The 12,769-nt window shown below is 56.8% G+C and overlaps 1 protein-coding gene across 1 annotated transcript; it reads left to right on the forward strand.

The window, feature by feature from the left end:
* The first annotated feature begins 9,438 nt into the window (after nt 1–9,438).
* DERL3 (derlin 3) lies at nt 9,439–12,752 on the forward strand. The gene is made up of 7 exons (XM_004607444.2): nt 9,439–10,029; nt 10,151–10,216; nt 10,297–10,370; nt 10,487–10,580; nt 11,001–11,196; nt 11,615–11,705; nt 11,806–12,752. The coding sequence occupies exons 1-7, from the start codon at nt 9,937–9,939 to the stop codon at nt 11,885–11,887; spliced, it is 696 nt and encodes a 231-aa protein (XP_004607501.2). The 5' UTR covers nt 9,439–9,936; the 3' UTR covers nt 11,888–12,752.
* Nucleotides 12,753–12,769: the final 17 nt, after the last annotated feature.

Genomic DNA, 12,769 nt, shown 5'->3' on the forward strand with positions numbered 1-12,769 from the left:
GAATGATACTGCACTTTATTGTTCCGGCTCCGCGTTCTTCCTCTGCACTTGAAAAGAAGTTAGAAAAACCAACCCACGGATAGTTATATCTTAAGGGAGAATATAAAATATTAGCTGTTGCTAATTTCATGCTCTTTGTGCTTCTCTCTGTTTATAAGCAGGATTGCATCAATGATTTCTAAAATGGTTAACCATCTTTGAATGCTTGGGGTAAACACAACTTGCTCCTAAAGTACTGTTGCTGCTAGCATGCTGTTGGTTTCTGCTGCTATTAAATGATTCAGATAGATTCCTTTTTTCAAGACAACTATAGCCCACCTTCGCAAGAAATCGGGAAATTATAGATTAAAAGGGGTCTGGCATCTTATACTAATCATTAACAAGCAATATAAAATAAGTTATCTGCACCTGTGGCACAGACTTGCGTGGTGGTGGGAAACTTTGAAATAATGGTGGTGGGATTGGTGTTGAAATAATAAATGTAATCAATTTTTGTGAGCAACTTTATGAAAATAAAATTTAAAATTTAAATAAATAAAGGGGAGCTGGGACAATTATATAGGGAGATAAAATTGGATATCTGTCTCATCCCATACATAAAAGTCATTCCAGGGACTGGGGAAAAAAGTCACTGGTTTGGCATATTGGGGCTGGAGAGATGGTGCAAAGGGCTGAAACAGGCAGGCAGATAGCTCAGATTAGATCCCGGGCACCATATGGTCCCCTGAGCACCTCTGGGAATAACCCTAGAGCACAGTGCTGGAATTAGCCCAGGGAGCACGACCAGATGTGACCCAACCGCTCCTCCCAGCACCACATGGCTCCCTCAAACACCACGGGAATGATGGTTGAGCACCTCCAGAAGTGGGTGTGGACCCCAAACAAAGCAGATTTACCCTAGGTGCACATAAAAAGCTAATGCAAAAAGCAAACGTTAAACTTCTTTTATTTGGCTTTTGAACTTCACCTGCCGGTGCTCAGGGCTTACTCCTGGCTCTATGCTCAAAGGTCACTCCTGGTGGATTGAGAGAATCAAACAAGGTCCCAGGATGGACCTGGGTTAGATACATGCAAGACAAGTGCCCTACTCACTCTACTGTAGCTCAGACCCCTAAACAATTTAGAAAAAACTATATAGAATACTTCTATAACCTTAGAATATGTATTGTCGGGGGCTGGAGCGATAGCACAGCGGGTAGGGTGTTTGCCTTGCACGCGGCCGACCTGGGTTCTAATCCCAGCATCCCATATGGTCCCCTGAGCACCGCCAGGGGTAATTCCTGAGTGAAGAGCCAGGAGTAACCCCTTTGCATCGTCAGGTGTGACCCAAAAACCAAAAAAAAAAAAAAAGAAGAAAAAAGAAGAAGAGGGGCTGGAGAGATAGCACAGCGGGTAGGGCATTTGCCTTGCACGCGGCCGACCCGGGTTCAAATCCCAGCATCCTATATGGTCCCCTGAGCATGGCCAGGGGTAATTCCTGAGTGCAGAGCCAGGAGTAACCCCTGTGCATCGCCAGGTGTGACCCAAAAAGCAAAAAAAAAGAAGAAGAAGAATATGTATTGTCATGTAAGGTTTGGGTTTTTTTTTTTCTTTTTTTGGGGGGGTCACACCCAGCGACGCTCAGGGGTTATTCCTGGCTTTGCACTCAGGAATCACTCCTGGCGGTGCTTGGGGGACCATATGGGGTGCCGGGGATCGAACCCAGGTCGGCCGCGTGCAAGACAAATGCCCTACCCGCTATGCTATTGCTCCGGCCCCTGTTTTTTGTTTTGTTGTTGTTGTTGTTTGCTTTTTGGGTCACATCCGGCGATGCACAGGGGTTATTCCTGGCTCTTTACTCAGGAATTACTCCTGGCGACCATATGGTCAGGGGACCATATGGGATGCTGGGAATCGAACCCGGGTTGGCCGCGTGCCAGGCCAACGCCCTCCCTGCTGTGCTATTGGTCCAGCCCCCATATAAGGTTTTTTTTGTGTGTGAGGATTTAACTTCATCAAAATTAAGAATCTATGTTAATACACACCATAAACGATGAAATTAGGATCATGGAGATGGCTTGAAGAGCTATAGTTCATGCCTTGTATGATCACAGCCTATCTCCCCCTGCACCACTAGTCTGGTCCCAGGTGGTCCCAGCCCTGAGCAGCACGGAACCTTCGGGCCTGGACCACCAGTCTGAGGCCAGCCAGCAGCCCTCACCTATATTCTGAGCCGCTGAGATCCCTCTGGATACCGCGAGGGGGCGACAAAGTCTGTGCTCCGCTGGAGCAGGCGGTGGGGCTCCTCCACCGTGGTTCTGCAGAAAGCCAGCAGCCCCTGCAGGTAGAGACAGTTGTCCTTATGTTTCCCCCCTCCGCCCCGCCTCCACCAAAAAACAGTCCTAGATAAGGACAGGTTGAGCCCTTTCTCCAAAACCTTTGGCTTAGGGTTGTAGGTAAGATGGACTGTGCCTCAGAGAGCCAGCCATGAGGGAATTTTCTGCCCACTCTGGCACCCTCCCGTCTGTGACACTCTTTCTGAAGCTGCTTCTCTGTTGTCTCTCAAGAACGCCTACTTGAGGCTGGAGAGAGGGTGCAAGAGTTAGAGTACTCTGCTTGCACTGGCTAACCCCAGTTCAGTCCCCGACACTGACCCCAGCACCGCATATGGCCCCCTGAGCACTCCCAGGAGGGATCCCTGAGCACAGAGTCAGGAGTGAGCCCTGGGCACCACCAGGTGAGATGCCAAAACAACAACAACAACAACAACAAAAATCCCTACTTGTGATTGTGCAGACAAGAAGGTTGCCTGGCAGACCTGAGTTTGCCAGTGTCCAGCCCACTGGCTTGTTGCAATAAAGCCCCTTCAGTGTGTCTCTTGATCGACTGACCAACCCTTGGCAGTCCGGAGAGTGCTACGCTGTGACCAGAGAAACTGCCTCCACAGCCACCAGGTTGCCAACCTCAACCAGTGCCCAGGAGCGCAGGCTGATTTCACCTCTATGTCCTGTGTACACAGCCAGCAAGCCAGGTGGGCCAGGGCCTTGGGTGGGCACCGCAGGCCTGATGTCCAGCCCAGATTCTCCTTTTTTTGGGGGGAACTACATCCGATGGTACTCAGGATTGACTCCTGGCGTTCAGGGATTGCTCCTGACGGGGCTCAGGGACCATGAGGGATGCTGGGGATTGAACCTGGTCTGAAGCATTCAAGGCAAACACTCTCCCCGCTGTGCTGTTGCTCGGGCCCCCCAGACTCCCCTTTCTGCAGCATGAGGTGAGATCTTTTTTTTTTTTTTTTTGCTTTTTGGGTCACACCCATCGATGCTCAGGGGTTACTCCTGGCTTTGCACTCAGGAATTACTCCTGGCAGTGCTTGGGGGACCATATGGGATGCCAGGGATCGAACCCGGGTCGGCCGCGTGCAAGGCAAACGCCCTACCCGCTGTGCTATGGCTCCGGCCCCCATGAGGTGAGATCTTAATAGAATCTTTCCACCCAGATCCTGGGTGTGGGCTGGCCCTAGCCTCCTGCTCCCAGGGCTCAGCCCCACAGCAGGCTGCCCTCCATGGAAATGTGTGACGGGGGCCCCTCCAGCAGCCTGTGGTACTCAGCCCTGGCCACTGGACTGCAGGGAAACTCCAGGCCCACTTCTGCTCTCTTAAGGTCACTCAGCGACCCTTGTTCCTTGTGGCTTTCCCTGCTCCTCCCTCACAGGTGTCAGCTCTGCCTGCCCCAGGACATCCGGGGTAACAGATAGATCACCTGTGCGGTCGTCGTCAGTAGTGTCCCAGACAGGCCCTAACATGGGGACTTTGGCCAGAAGGGACCACCACAGCCAAGGCCAGGACACAGAGGGCTGGGCTGGCTCCAGCAGGCTCCCCTCCTCCTCAGAGCTGTGCTCACTGCAGCTCTGCGTCTCATTTTCAACTTAATGGTTCAAAAGAAAGGAAGAAGAAAAAATAGAATAAAAACTCAACCCTACACTGACTGTGGGCCCCTCCTGGCCGCCCTTTGATATCTGAGGCCTGAATAACGGGGCTGATGGCAGGGAGATGTGAAGCCATCTTAATTAGAAGGAAAGAATGTCCTTGCGGCAGGCTGTTCTAAAAATACAGCTGCGCCCACATCTGGAGGGAAGTGGGTGGGGGAAGGCCAGAGTCTGAGGTGCTGACGCCTGCATTCTGCAGCGGGGAACACCAAGGCAGCATGTCCGTGTCAGTCCCCCTGGCAGTCCCCTCAGTCCCTGGCAGTCCCCCTGTCAGTCCTCCTGGCAGTTCCTTGTCAGTCCCCCTCAGTCTCTGCCAGTCCCATCAGTTCCTGGCAATCCCCCTGTCAGTCCCCCTGTCAGTCCCCTAGTCCCCCTGTCAGTTCCCTGCCAGTCCCCTCAGTCCCTGTCAGTCCCCCTCAGTCCCTACTAGTCCCCTCAGTCCCTGCCAGTCCCCTCAGTCCCTGTCAGTCCCCTCAGTCCCTGTTAGTCCCCCTGGCAGTCCCCCTGGCAGTTCCTTATCAGTCCCCCATCAGTCTCTGCCAGTCCCATCAGTTCCTGGCAATCCCCCTGTCAGTCCCCCTGTCAGTTCCCTGTCAGTCTCCCTGTCAGTTCCCTGCCAGTCCCCTCAGTCCGTCAGTCCTCCAGGCAGTCCTGGTCAGTCTCTATATGAGTACCAATATCAAGTCCCCATGTCAGTCCCGTAATCCCTGTGTCCATCCATCAGTCCCTGTCAGTCCTGTCGGTCCTTGTATCTGTCCCTGTCAAGTCCCTGTGTCAGTCCCTGTCAGTCCTGTCAGTCCCATCAGTTCCCACATCAGTCCTGTCAGTCCCTATTAGTCCTTGTGGCAGTTCCCGTGTCGATCCTGTCAGTTCCCATGTCAGTCCCCGTGGCAGTCCCTGTCAGTCCCCTGTGGCCGGGTCACGTGCTGCAGGGCGGGGAGGGAGCTCTCCTTTCTGGGTTCCATCTGGCCCCCTTCAGACCCACCTCCCACATCCTCTGCCCCCTACTACCCGCTACATATCCCTGGGAAACTGGTGGGGACTCTGGCGATGGTTTCTTCCCCAGATGAACCAGAGGCTGGCTCAGGGGGTGCCACAATTGTCAGCAGGGCAGCCGGTTTAGGCCAACCCCGAGGCTCCCCCCCTGGTGCCTCTGTAGCCCCTGCACCCCCACGGTCTCCTCTGTCCCTGCCACTCCTGTCCTGCTGCCGGCCCTCAGCAGGGTCCCCGCTCAGTGTGGTATGAGTGTCTCCCGGGCCAGCAGACAGTCCCTCGGGACAGGGGAAGCTGGGGAGGAAGCGCCCCTCAGCCACTCTTGGAGCCCGGCCTCTCAGACAGAGACAGACAGAGGCCTCCTCCAGCGTGGACAAGAAGCTGTGGGGGTCATTGGTCCCCTGAGGCTGCAGGTCTACCCTGGAGTTCCAGTGCCTTGGCGCGGCAGCCGACTGGGGGTGAGGAAAGTGCGGCATGGCCCTGTCGTGCTTGTGCAGAGCACTGCAGAGGGGAGTCGGGAGGGCGGGAAGGCCTTCCTCAGGGGTCATGGCCCCGTCACACCTGCCCCCTCTCCGGCAAACCCTCCTGCCCTCACCCTTCTGCCAAGGGCTCATGGTGGCCTCCACCCCTCAGCTACTTACTACTTACTTTCCCTGCCAGGCACCCTCCCTTCAGCCACTGTCCCTTTCCCTGCTTCCACAGTTAGACTCCTCGTGGGACAGCGCACCCACTGGGCCTGGCTGCCCTCCAGCCTCGCTAGGCTCCAGCTTCTCCTTCCTGCTCCCCTGCACCCCCACTGGATCCCCCCATGCCCCCTCAGGACTTCTCCACAGGCCACTCCCCTACCAGGGGCTGATTGACACTGTCCTTGGACCCTCTGGGCCACCCCCTCTCTCCCCAGCCCAGTCTCACTAATTCCTGAAAAGTCTAGCTCTGCCATTGTCACAGAGGGCCAGGCCCAGGTCACTCGGGCCCCAGCCTGACACAGCCCACCTGGACACTATGTTGCTCTTGCACTGTCGCCAACAGCAGCTGCTGCCCCGCCAGTTCCTGATCTAGTGCTAAAAATATCCCCAGGACCCAGACAGGAAGGGCCAAGGGGACACAGCTGCGGCTGGGAGGGGCTGGCTGGAGTGGGGGTAGGAGGAAGCCCACCCACTGTGGTGGGGTGGCGGGGGGGGGGGGGGGGGACAGGCAGGCGTCCATCTGCTGGAAGTGAATGGCACTGTGCTCACAGAGGGAAGGCTTTGAGGGCGGGGAGTCCCGGGGTCAGCGAGGGCCACCATGTACTGTGGAAAGGGAAACCAGTGCTTACACTAACACCTTGCTTGTGATGTACAGCTAATTGTCGCTTTGGGATAAAATACATTTTAGAATGAAGGGATCCAGGGGGCTGAAGTGATAGCAGAGCGGGTAGGGTGTTTGCCTTGCATGCGGCTGACCCGGGTTCAATTCCCAGCATCCCATATGGTCCCCTGAGCACTGCCAGAGGTAATTCCTGAGTGCAGAGCCAGCAGTGACCCCCCTGTGCATCACCGGGTGTGACCCAAAAAGAAAAAAAAATGAAAGGATCCAGAGAAATCTATAGTGGGTAAGACACTTGCCTTGCGTGCAGCTGACCCAGGTTCAATTCTGGCACTCTCGAGTCCTGACAGGAGCAGTCCCTGAGCACATAGCCAGGAGTAAGCCCCAAGCACTGCTGAGAGCACACCCCATCCCCCACCAGAAACTGTGTGAACTTCGTGTCTCTTCAGGGAAGACTTCTTGGAATAGGAGCATTTCTCACCACCCTTTCTTCCTCCCTTACGAGTATTCATGTGGGTAGGGAGGAAAAGGAGTGAATGGGCGGATGGATGACGCATGAATGAAGAAATAAGTGAATGAATAACCAAATCTGGAGTGGTCCCTTGAAAAGCAGAGCTGAGGCTTGAGGTGGCAGTGACCCTGATGCGGAGGACAGGGCTCAAGAGCCGCGGGGTCACCAAGTCCACAATGAGGCAAGACAGGGATGACCCAGGGTTCCAGATTGGCACTGGGGGGCTGGCAAGTGTGTCCTGGTGTGTGAGGCTCATGAGGAGGAAAACAGGCATGGTGGGTAAGTGGGGGCTGGGGGCTACACTGCCCAATCACTAGGACAGCCGCCTGGCTAGATTTAGGGGTGTTCTCTAAGTGGGGAGCCCAGGGCTCCTTGCTCTCTACTGGGCAGGCTCACAAGCCAGCAGCTTGGAGTCAGAGCCCATTGCTGCCTGACAAAGGACCGCAAGGGAAGATCACGGAGCTCCTCTTACCTTGCATGTGTGAAACCTGGTGTCCCTGACACCACACACACTCTCCTCAGGGGAGAGAAGCGGCAGGTCCCCTGCCCAGCGGCCTAGCACAGCTGAGTCAAAGCGAGCATCCAGCACTGCTCATGCCCGAGGCCCCTGCAGTGTGTGGTCCCGAGACTTTGCTCCACTTACAACTGTTGGAAGTGGCAGCCTTGAGAGAAGTGAGCCTAGCCCCGGGCTGAGGCTGGAGGGGGAGAGAGGTACGGCCCACACCCTGCCCTGCTCCGACCGGGTCTTAGTTTCCTGCTTGGAGGACAGGAGCTTGTGACGAGACATGCAGCCGCGGCTCCCAGCATGCCTCTCTGAGCTGGCTGCCTCCACCGGCCCCGGGCTCTCAGCCTCCCAGGAATGTGCTTCTCAGCCCCCAAACCAGGCGCCTGTCTTATCGGCCCCAATCGAAGGGGAGACAGATGCCCCAGTGGACAATGGCAGCCCCTCCTGTTAGCCCCGGCCTGACCCTGAGTGGAGGGTCCGCCAGTGCCTGCTAAGTGCCTGCAGGCAGGAATACCTCCCCTTCCCCAGGCCGCAGGAAACCCGACCTCCACTCCCCAGCTTCTTCATGCCAGGCAGGCGCCAGCCCTGGCGTGGGGGGAGAGTGGGGGGGGGGCTGGATCCTGGGCCTGCTGCCACGCCTCCATCTGGATGCATTCCGCTCGACCTGGTTCCCCTCAAACGTGACCATGGCCTGGCAAAGTGGAAAGCAGTGGCTTTCTAGAGTCCCTTCACCTGTTCCTGCCCTGAAGCCAGTCAGCCGAATCAGGCCAGATCTCTGCCTTTCTCCAGAGCCAGCTGCTCTTCTCTCCCTCCCCTTGAGCCAAGACTCACTGAAACACTCCCCAGGGGACCCTCTTAGCATCCTGTGGAAGCCTCATTCTCTTGCGCTGAGTTAACTTTTTCCATAGAATTTCCTCTGTTCCTGCTTCCTTAGGGGACACCTTGGGGTCCTCTCCGAAGCATCTCTTCTCTTCCACGTTTGTCCACGAGAAAGCCCCCCCCAACCCCTGGTGGAGGAACTTCCACCTGGCCACCATTATCTGAGCCACTGGCTATGTCCCAGAGTGCCTTCCAGGCTGCGTGTCCTGGGCTTCTCACCATCCTGGTCCAGAAGCCCTTTCCCGACATCGTTCAGCTGCCACCTGACCTCCTGTGCTGGCTGCTGATGGGTGACCATCAGTTGCCCTGCACTGGCCTTTTTTCTTCTCCATTTGCCTCACCCCAGGGCCTCCCCTACAGGTGCCATGAGACCAACGTCTTTGGTCTACTGATGACAGACACCTACTTTTGGACCTCTGCTCATCCTCTCTCCCAGCACCACCATGGATCTCCTCAAGCAACTGTCACAGAGGATGCTCTAAACAGAAATGCCTGACTGACACCCCATTCACCTGCCTTTCCCCAAGCTGGTCTCCACTTCAGGAAAGGCTGCTGCCGTCCACCCACTGTGTTTCAGGTCTCAGACGCAGCCGTGGCTGCTTTCACATCTCCACCCAGTTGGCTGACAAATTTGCATCCCAACCTGCTCAACCTCTAGATTCTGCCCCATCCCTTGCACGCAGCTTCCTGCTGGTCCCTTGCTCCTCTGTTAGGCCACAGCCTGCACTATAGCCACAACGGGTTTTTTAAAGCAACGATTAAGCATCACTTCCTCCCAAGGTCCCCTCAAATTTCCGAACTGCAAGAGACAGTCTCCTCTGTCAGTTGCTGAAACTCCCTCATCGGCAACAGCATCTGGCAAGGTTGTTCAGTGGACGATTGACAACAAATAAATGAAGAGAAGAAAAACGGGGACAAAGATGATATTTCCCACCAAAATCATTAAGGTTCTTTCCATCCAGCCTGTTCACTGGCTCAGGCTCGCCAGGGCACTCCTGTGTCTTACTGGGGATTCCAAGTCCCCAAATAGACATTTTTTCTTTTTGGGTCACACCCGGCGATGCATAGGGATTACTCCTGGCTCTGCACTCAGGAATTACTCCTGGCGGTGCTCAGGGGACCATATGGGATGCTGGGATTAGAACCTGGGTCGGCTGCGTGCAAGGCAAATGCCCTACCCGCTGTGCTATCACTCCAGCCCCCTGATAGACTTCTAGAGGGAGACACAGGCGCCAAAGGGGTGCCAACAGGGCGGGGACTTCCGGGGGAGGGGCTTCAGGCGCGGCTCAGCGCCTCCTCTGCTAGGAGTTCCTTGGCAGTGGACGACTGGGGGTCGCCGGCCCACCGAGATGGACGTGCAGGCAGGACAGATCCACTCAGCCCTGGGGCGCGGCGGGCCCACGCCCCCGCCCATTTCAGGCGGGCGGCTAACAGGACCCAGCCCTTTCTCCACTAACCGCCCGCTTTCTAGTCCCTCCTTTGGATGACACCGAGCAGCTCGGTTTCCGATTGGCTACAAATTCTCCCGCGTTGTCTCCTCAGCCACCACAACAATCGCCACGTGCTCAACCTGGGGCTTGCTCATTGGCTTCCGTCCTCCACCCGCCCACATCCTGCCTTTATCCTCCCCTCCTACTGGCCATTGGGACAGGGGGCCCCGCCCCCTAGCGCTGCGCCTCCATTGTGGATTGGTCCAATGGCAGAACGAGGCGGAAGCTGGGGGGGCGGGTTAAAAAGCTTGCAGCAGGTAGGGACACGTGTGTCGGAGAAGGTTCAATGGCGTGGCAGGGTCTGGCTGCTGAGTTCTTGCAGGTGCCGGCGGTGACGCGGGCCTACACCGCGGCCTGTGTCCTCACCACCGCCGCCGTGGTAAGCTCACAGGGATGGTGGGGGCGGTCAGGGTTAAATAACTGGTGGGGGGGAGCGGGGGTGCGGAGTCTGTCGTCATGGTTACGGTTGGGCTGCACCTGACTCGTCTTTGGCTCCGCAGCAGCTGGAGCTCCTTAGCCCCTTCCAGCTCTACTTCAATCCACACCTGGTGTTCCGGAAGTTCCAGGTGAGGTCGCCCCACTCTTAGCATTTGCCTGCTAGCGCCCCTCCTGCCAAGGACCTTACCGCCCGCCCTCCCCCTTGCAGGTCTGGAGGCTTGTCACCAACTTCTTCTTCTTTGGACCGCTAGGATTCAGTTTCTTCTTCAACATGCTCTTCGTGTATCCCGCACCGCGTAGACCCAAGGGGCTAGGGGCAGAGGTGGACACTGCTGGGTGGAAGCTCTGGGGAGCTGGTAAACTGAGGCTTGGTGTAGCTTCCTATACTAACACCCCAGGTTTCGCTACTGCCGGATGCTGGAGGAGGGCTCTTTCCGGGGCCGCACCGCTGACTTTGTTTTCATGTTTCTCTTCGGGGGAGTCCTGATGACCGTATCCTTCCTAAGCTCTGCAAAAGCAGGCCCCCGGGCGGGCACCAGGGACTGGGAGAGTGGGTACTCTGTTCCAGCTTAGGATGCACAAGCAGTGTGCACCTTGCTCAGCAGTAGATGTGGGCAGATGCCAAGGCAAGATCTTCAGTCCCATAAGACCCACCGGGGGATGCATACCAGAGCCAGGTGGGATGCATGGGGCCTGAGCCCTGAGGGCAGTATCTGGGAGCAGAGGCATGGGTGGGCACAGGATGGGTGAGGGGAAGAGACAGAACCCATCAGTATGGGCACAGGTTGATGGAGGAACGACACCTGAGGCTAATGAGGGGAGAGGAGCCAGTGTAGGGATTCTGGGGCGATTTCAGGGGCCTGGCCAGGCCGGCCCTGAGGGATGCCTCCCAGCACCTTGACTCTGGCCCAGCTCCTGGGGCTCCTGGGCAGTCTTTTCTTCCTGGGCCAGGCCCTCACGGCCATGCTGGTGTACATATGGAGCCGCCGCAGCCCTCAGGTGAGGGTCAACTTCTTTGGCCTCCTCACCTTCCAGGCACCTTTCCTGCCCTGGGCGCTCCTGGGCTTCTCGCTGCTGCTGGGCAATTCCATTCTCATCGACTTGCTGGGTGAGCCTGGTTCTCTCCATCCCACTCCAAGCAGGTGCTCTACTCCCAGAGGGCCCTGGCCCACCCCAGACACGGGCACTGGACTCTCAATACCTGTTACAGGTGCTAGAATACACCAGCCAGCCTGATTTGATGTGTGTGGTTCCTGGTAGGCATGTGTGGGGAGGGGGGGAAGGGAGAGGGAGGGGAAGGGATGGACAGACACACTACTGGTGAGTCCAAGTTTCCAGTGAAGGCTCCCCTCCCCCAACCCCCAGGTCCTATCCACTCATGAGCCAAGCCTGCTGTGTCTGGGGCTGGCAGTCTGGACATGCTCTGGGGCCTGGGGTTACTCTGGTTCTGCCTGGGCTCTGGGCTGTGCAGAGCCTGGACCAGGCCATATGGAGCATGGCCATAGCAGAGTCTGGCTTTTCCACAGGGATTGCTGTGGGCCACATCTACTACTTCCTGGAGGATGTCTTCCCCAACCAGCCTGGTGGGAAGAGGCTGCTACTGACCCCTGGCTTCCTGTGAGTGATGGAGATAACAACCCTCCCCCATTTGTCTTCTGAGTACTCCCTGTCCAGGGTCCCCTACCGGCCTCTGCTCAGCACAGTCCCCTTCCCACAGGAAGCTGCTACTGGATGCCCCAGAAGAGGACCCCAATTATCTGCCACTCCCCGAGGAGCAGCCAGAAGCTCCGCAGCAGTGATCTGGACCTAAAGGCCTGTTTCCCTGAGCTCTGCATAGAGTAGAGTGACCTGTCCTAGGGGCTGAGCCCATGTCCAGGTCCACCCAAATAAACAGACTCACCTGCCATCTCTTGCCACTGGCTTCCCTGCCTTGGCTGGCCACACTGACCATGCTGGGCCACAAGCCTGCCTTGTCTCCTACCTGTGGACCAAGCAAACATTCCAACTCACAGAGCCCAACAGTCTCCAACTCAGCTGGGCCTGGACTCTTCACCTCTGTTCAGGGCTTTTCACTAAAGTCCAGCTGACCCCAGGCAGTGGGGACAGATGGGAAGCCAGGGAAGGGCCTGCCCGCAGCTAAGGTGTTGCTGGCCTACAGCTGTCCTCTGTAAGAATGTAGCTGCATGACCCACTCACTCAAGCTTATCCAGGAGAGCCGCTGTGCCATCTGAATGGGTCTCGTGTCCTGGGAATAAGACAGAAGGGACAATAACCTAGCAGGCAGTGCTGGGAAGAGTGCGGGGGGACCTGCCGAGGAGTCAGTGTACAGCGGGGCTGTTAGGTGTGCAGCGTGGGGAGGTGTAGGGAGAGGTGTGAATCCACGGGAGCTGAGGCTGCTGTGTCTCTGCAATGTGTGCTCAGGACACAGCAGAATCTGGGGGTGTGACACCGTCACCTTGCTCAGGAAGGCCACGCATGGGGCAGGAACACTTAGCCCCCTACCTGCAAAGCTCACCCCACCGCTCGGTTCCTCTTCCACATTGATGAGTGAAACCCACCAGGAGGAAAAAACAGGGCTGAGTTCTGGCAGGGTCTGGCAGGGGTGGAATGGAGAGTGGAGCTGTGAGACCCGCCGCCCCTCAAACACCCCCTCCATCCTCCATCTCCTCCACGCCACTGCC

Source organism: Sorex araneus, chromosome 11 (genome assembly GCF_027595985.1).
Source record: "Sorex araneus isolate mSorAra2 chromosome 11, mSorAra2.pri, whole genome shotgun sequence".
In the NCBI taxonomy this organism is placed as follows: Eukaryota; Metazoa; Chordata; class Mammalia; order Eulipotyphla; family Soricidae; genus Sorex; species Sorex araneus.

What these genes read in the sequence shown, in the direction of transcription:
- DERL3 (XM_004607444.2), top strand. Translation starts at nt 9,937, where the DNA reads ATGGCGTGGCAGGGTCTGGCTGCTGAGTTCTTGCAGGTGCCGGCGGTG. An exon ending in TCGGGGGAGTCCTGATGACC is followed by an intron (nt 10,581 to 11,000) that starts GTATCCTTCCTA and finishes ACTCTGGCCCAG; the next exon opens with CTCCTGGGGCTCCTGGGCAG. An exon ending in CATTCTCATCGACTTGCTGG is followed by an intron (nt 11,197 to 11,614) that starts GTGAGCCTGGTT and finishes GCTTTTCCACAG; the next exon opens with GGATTGCTGTGGGCCACATC.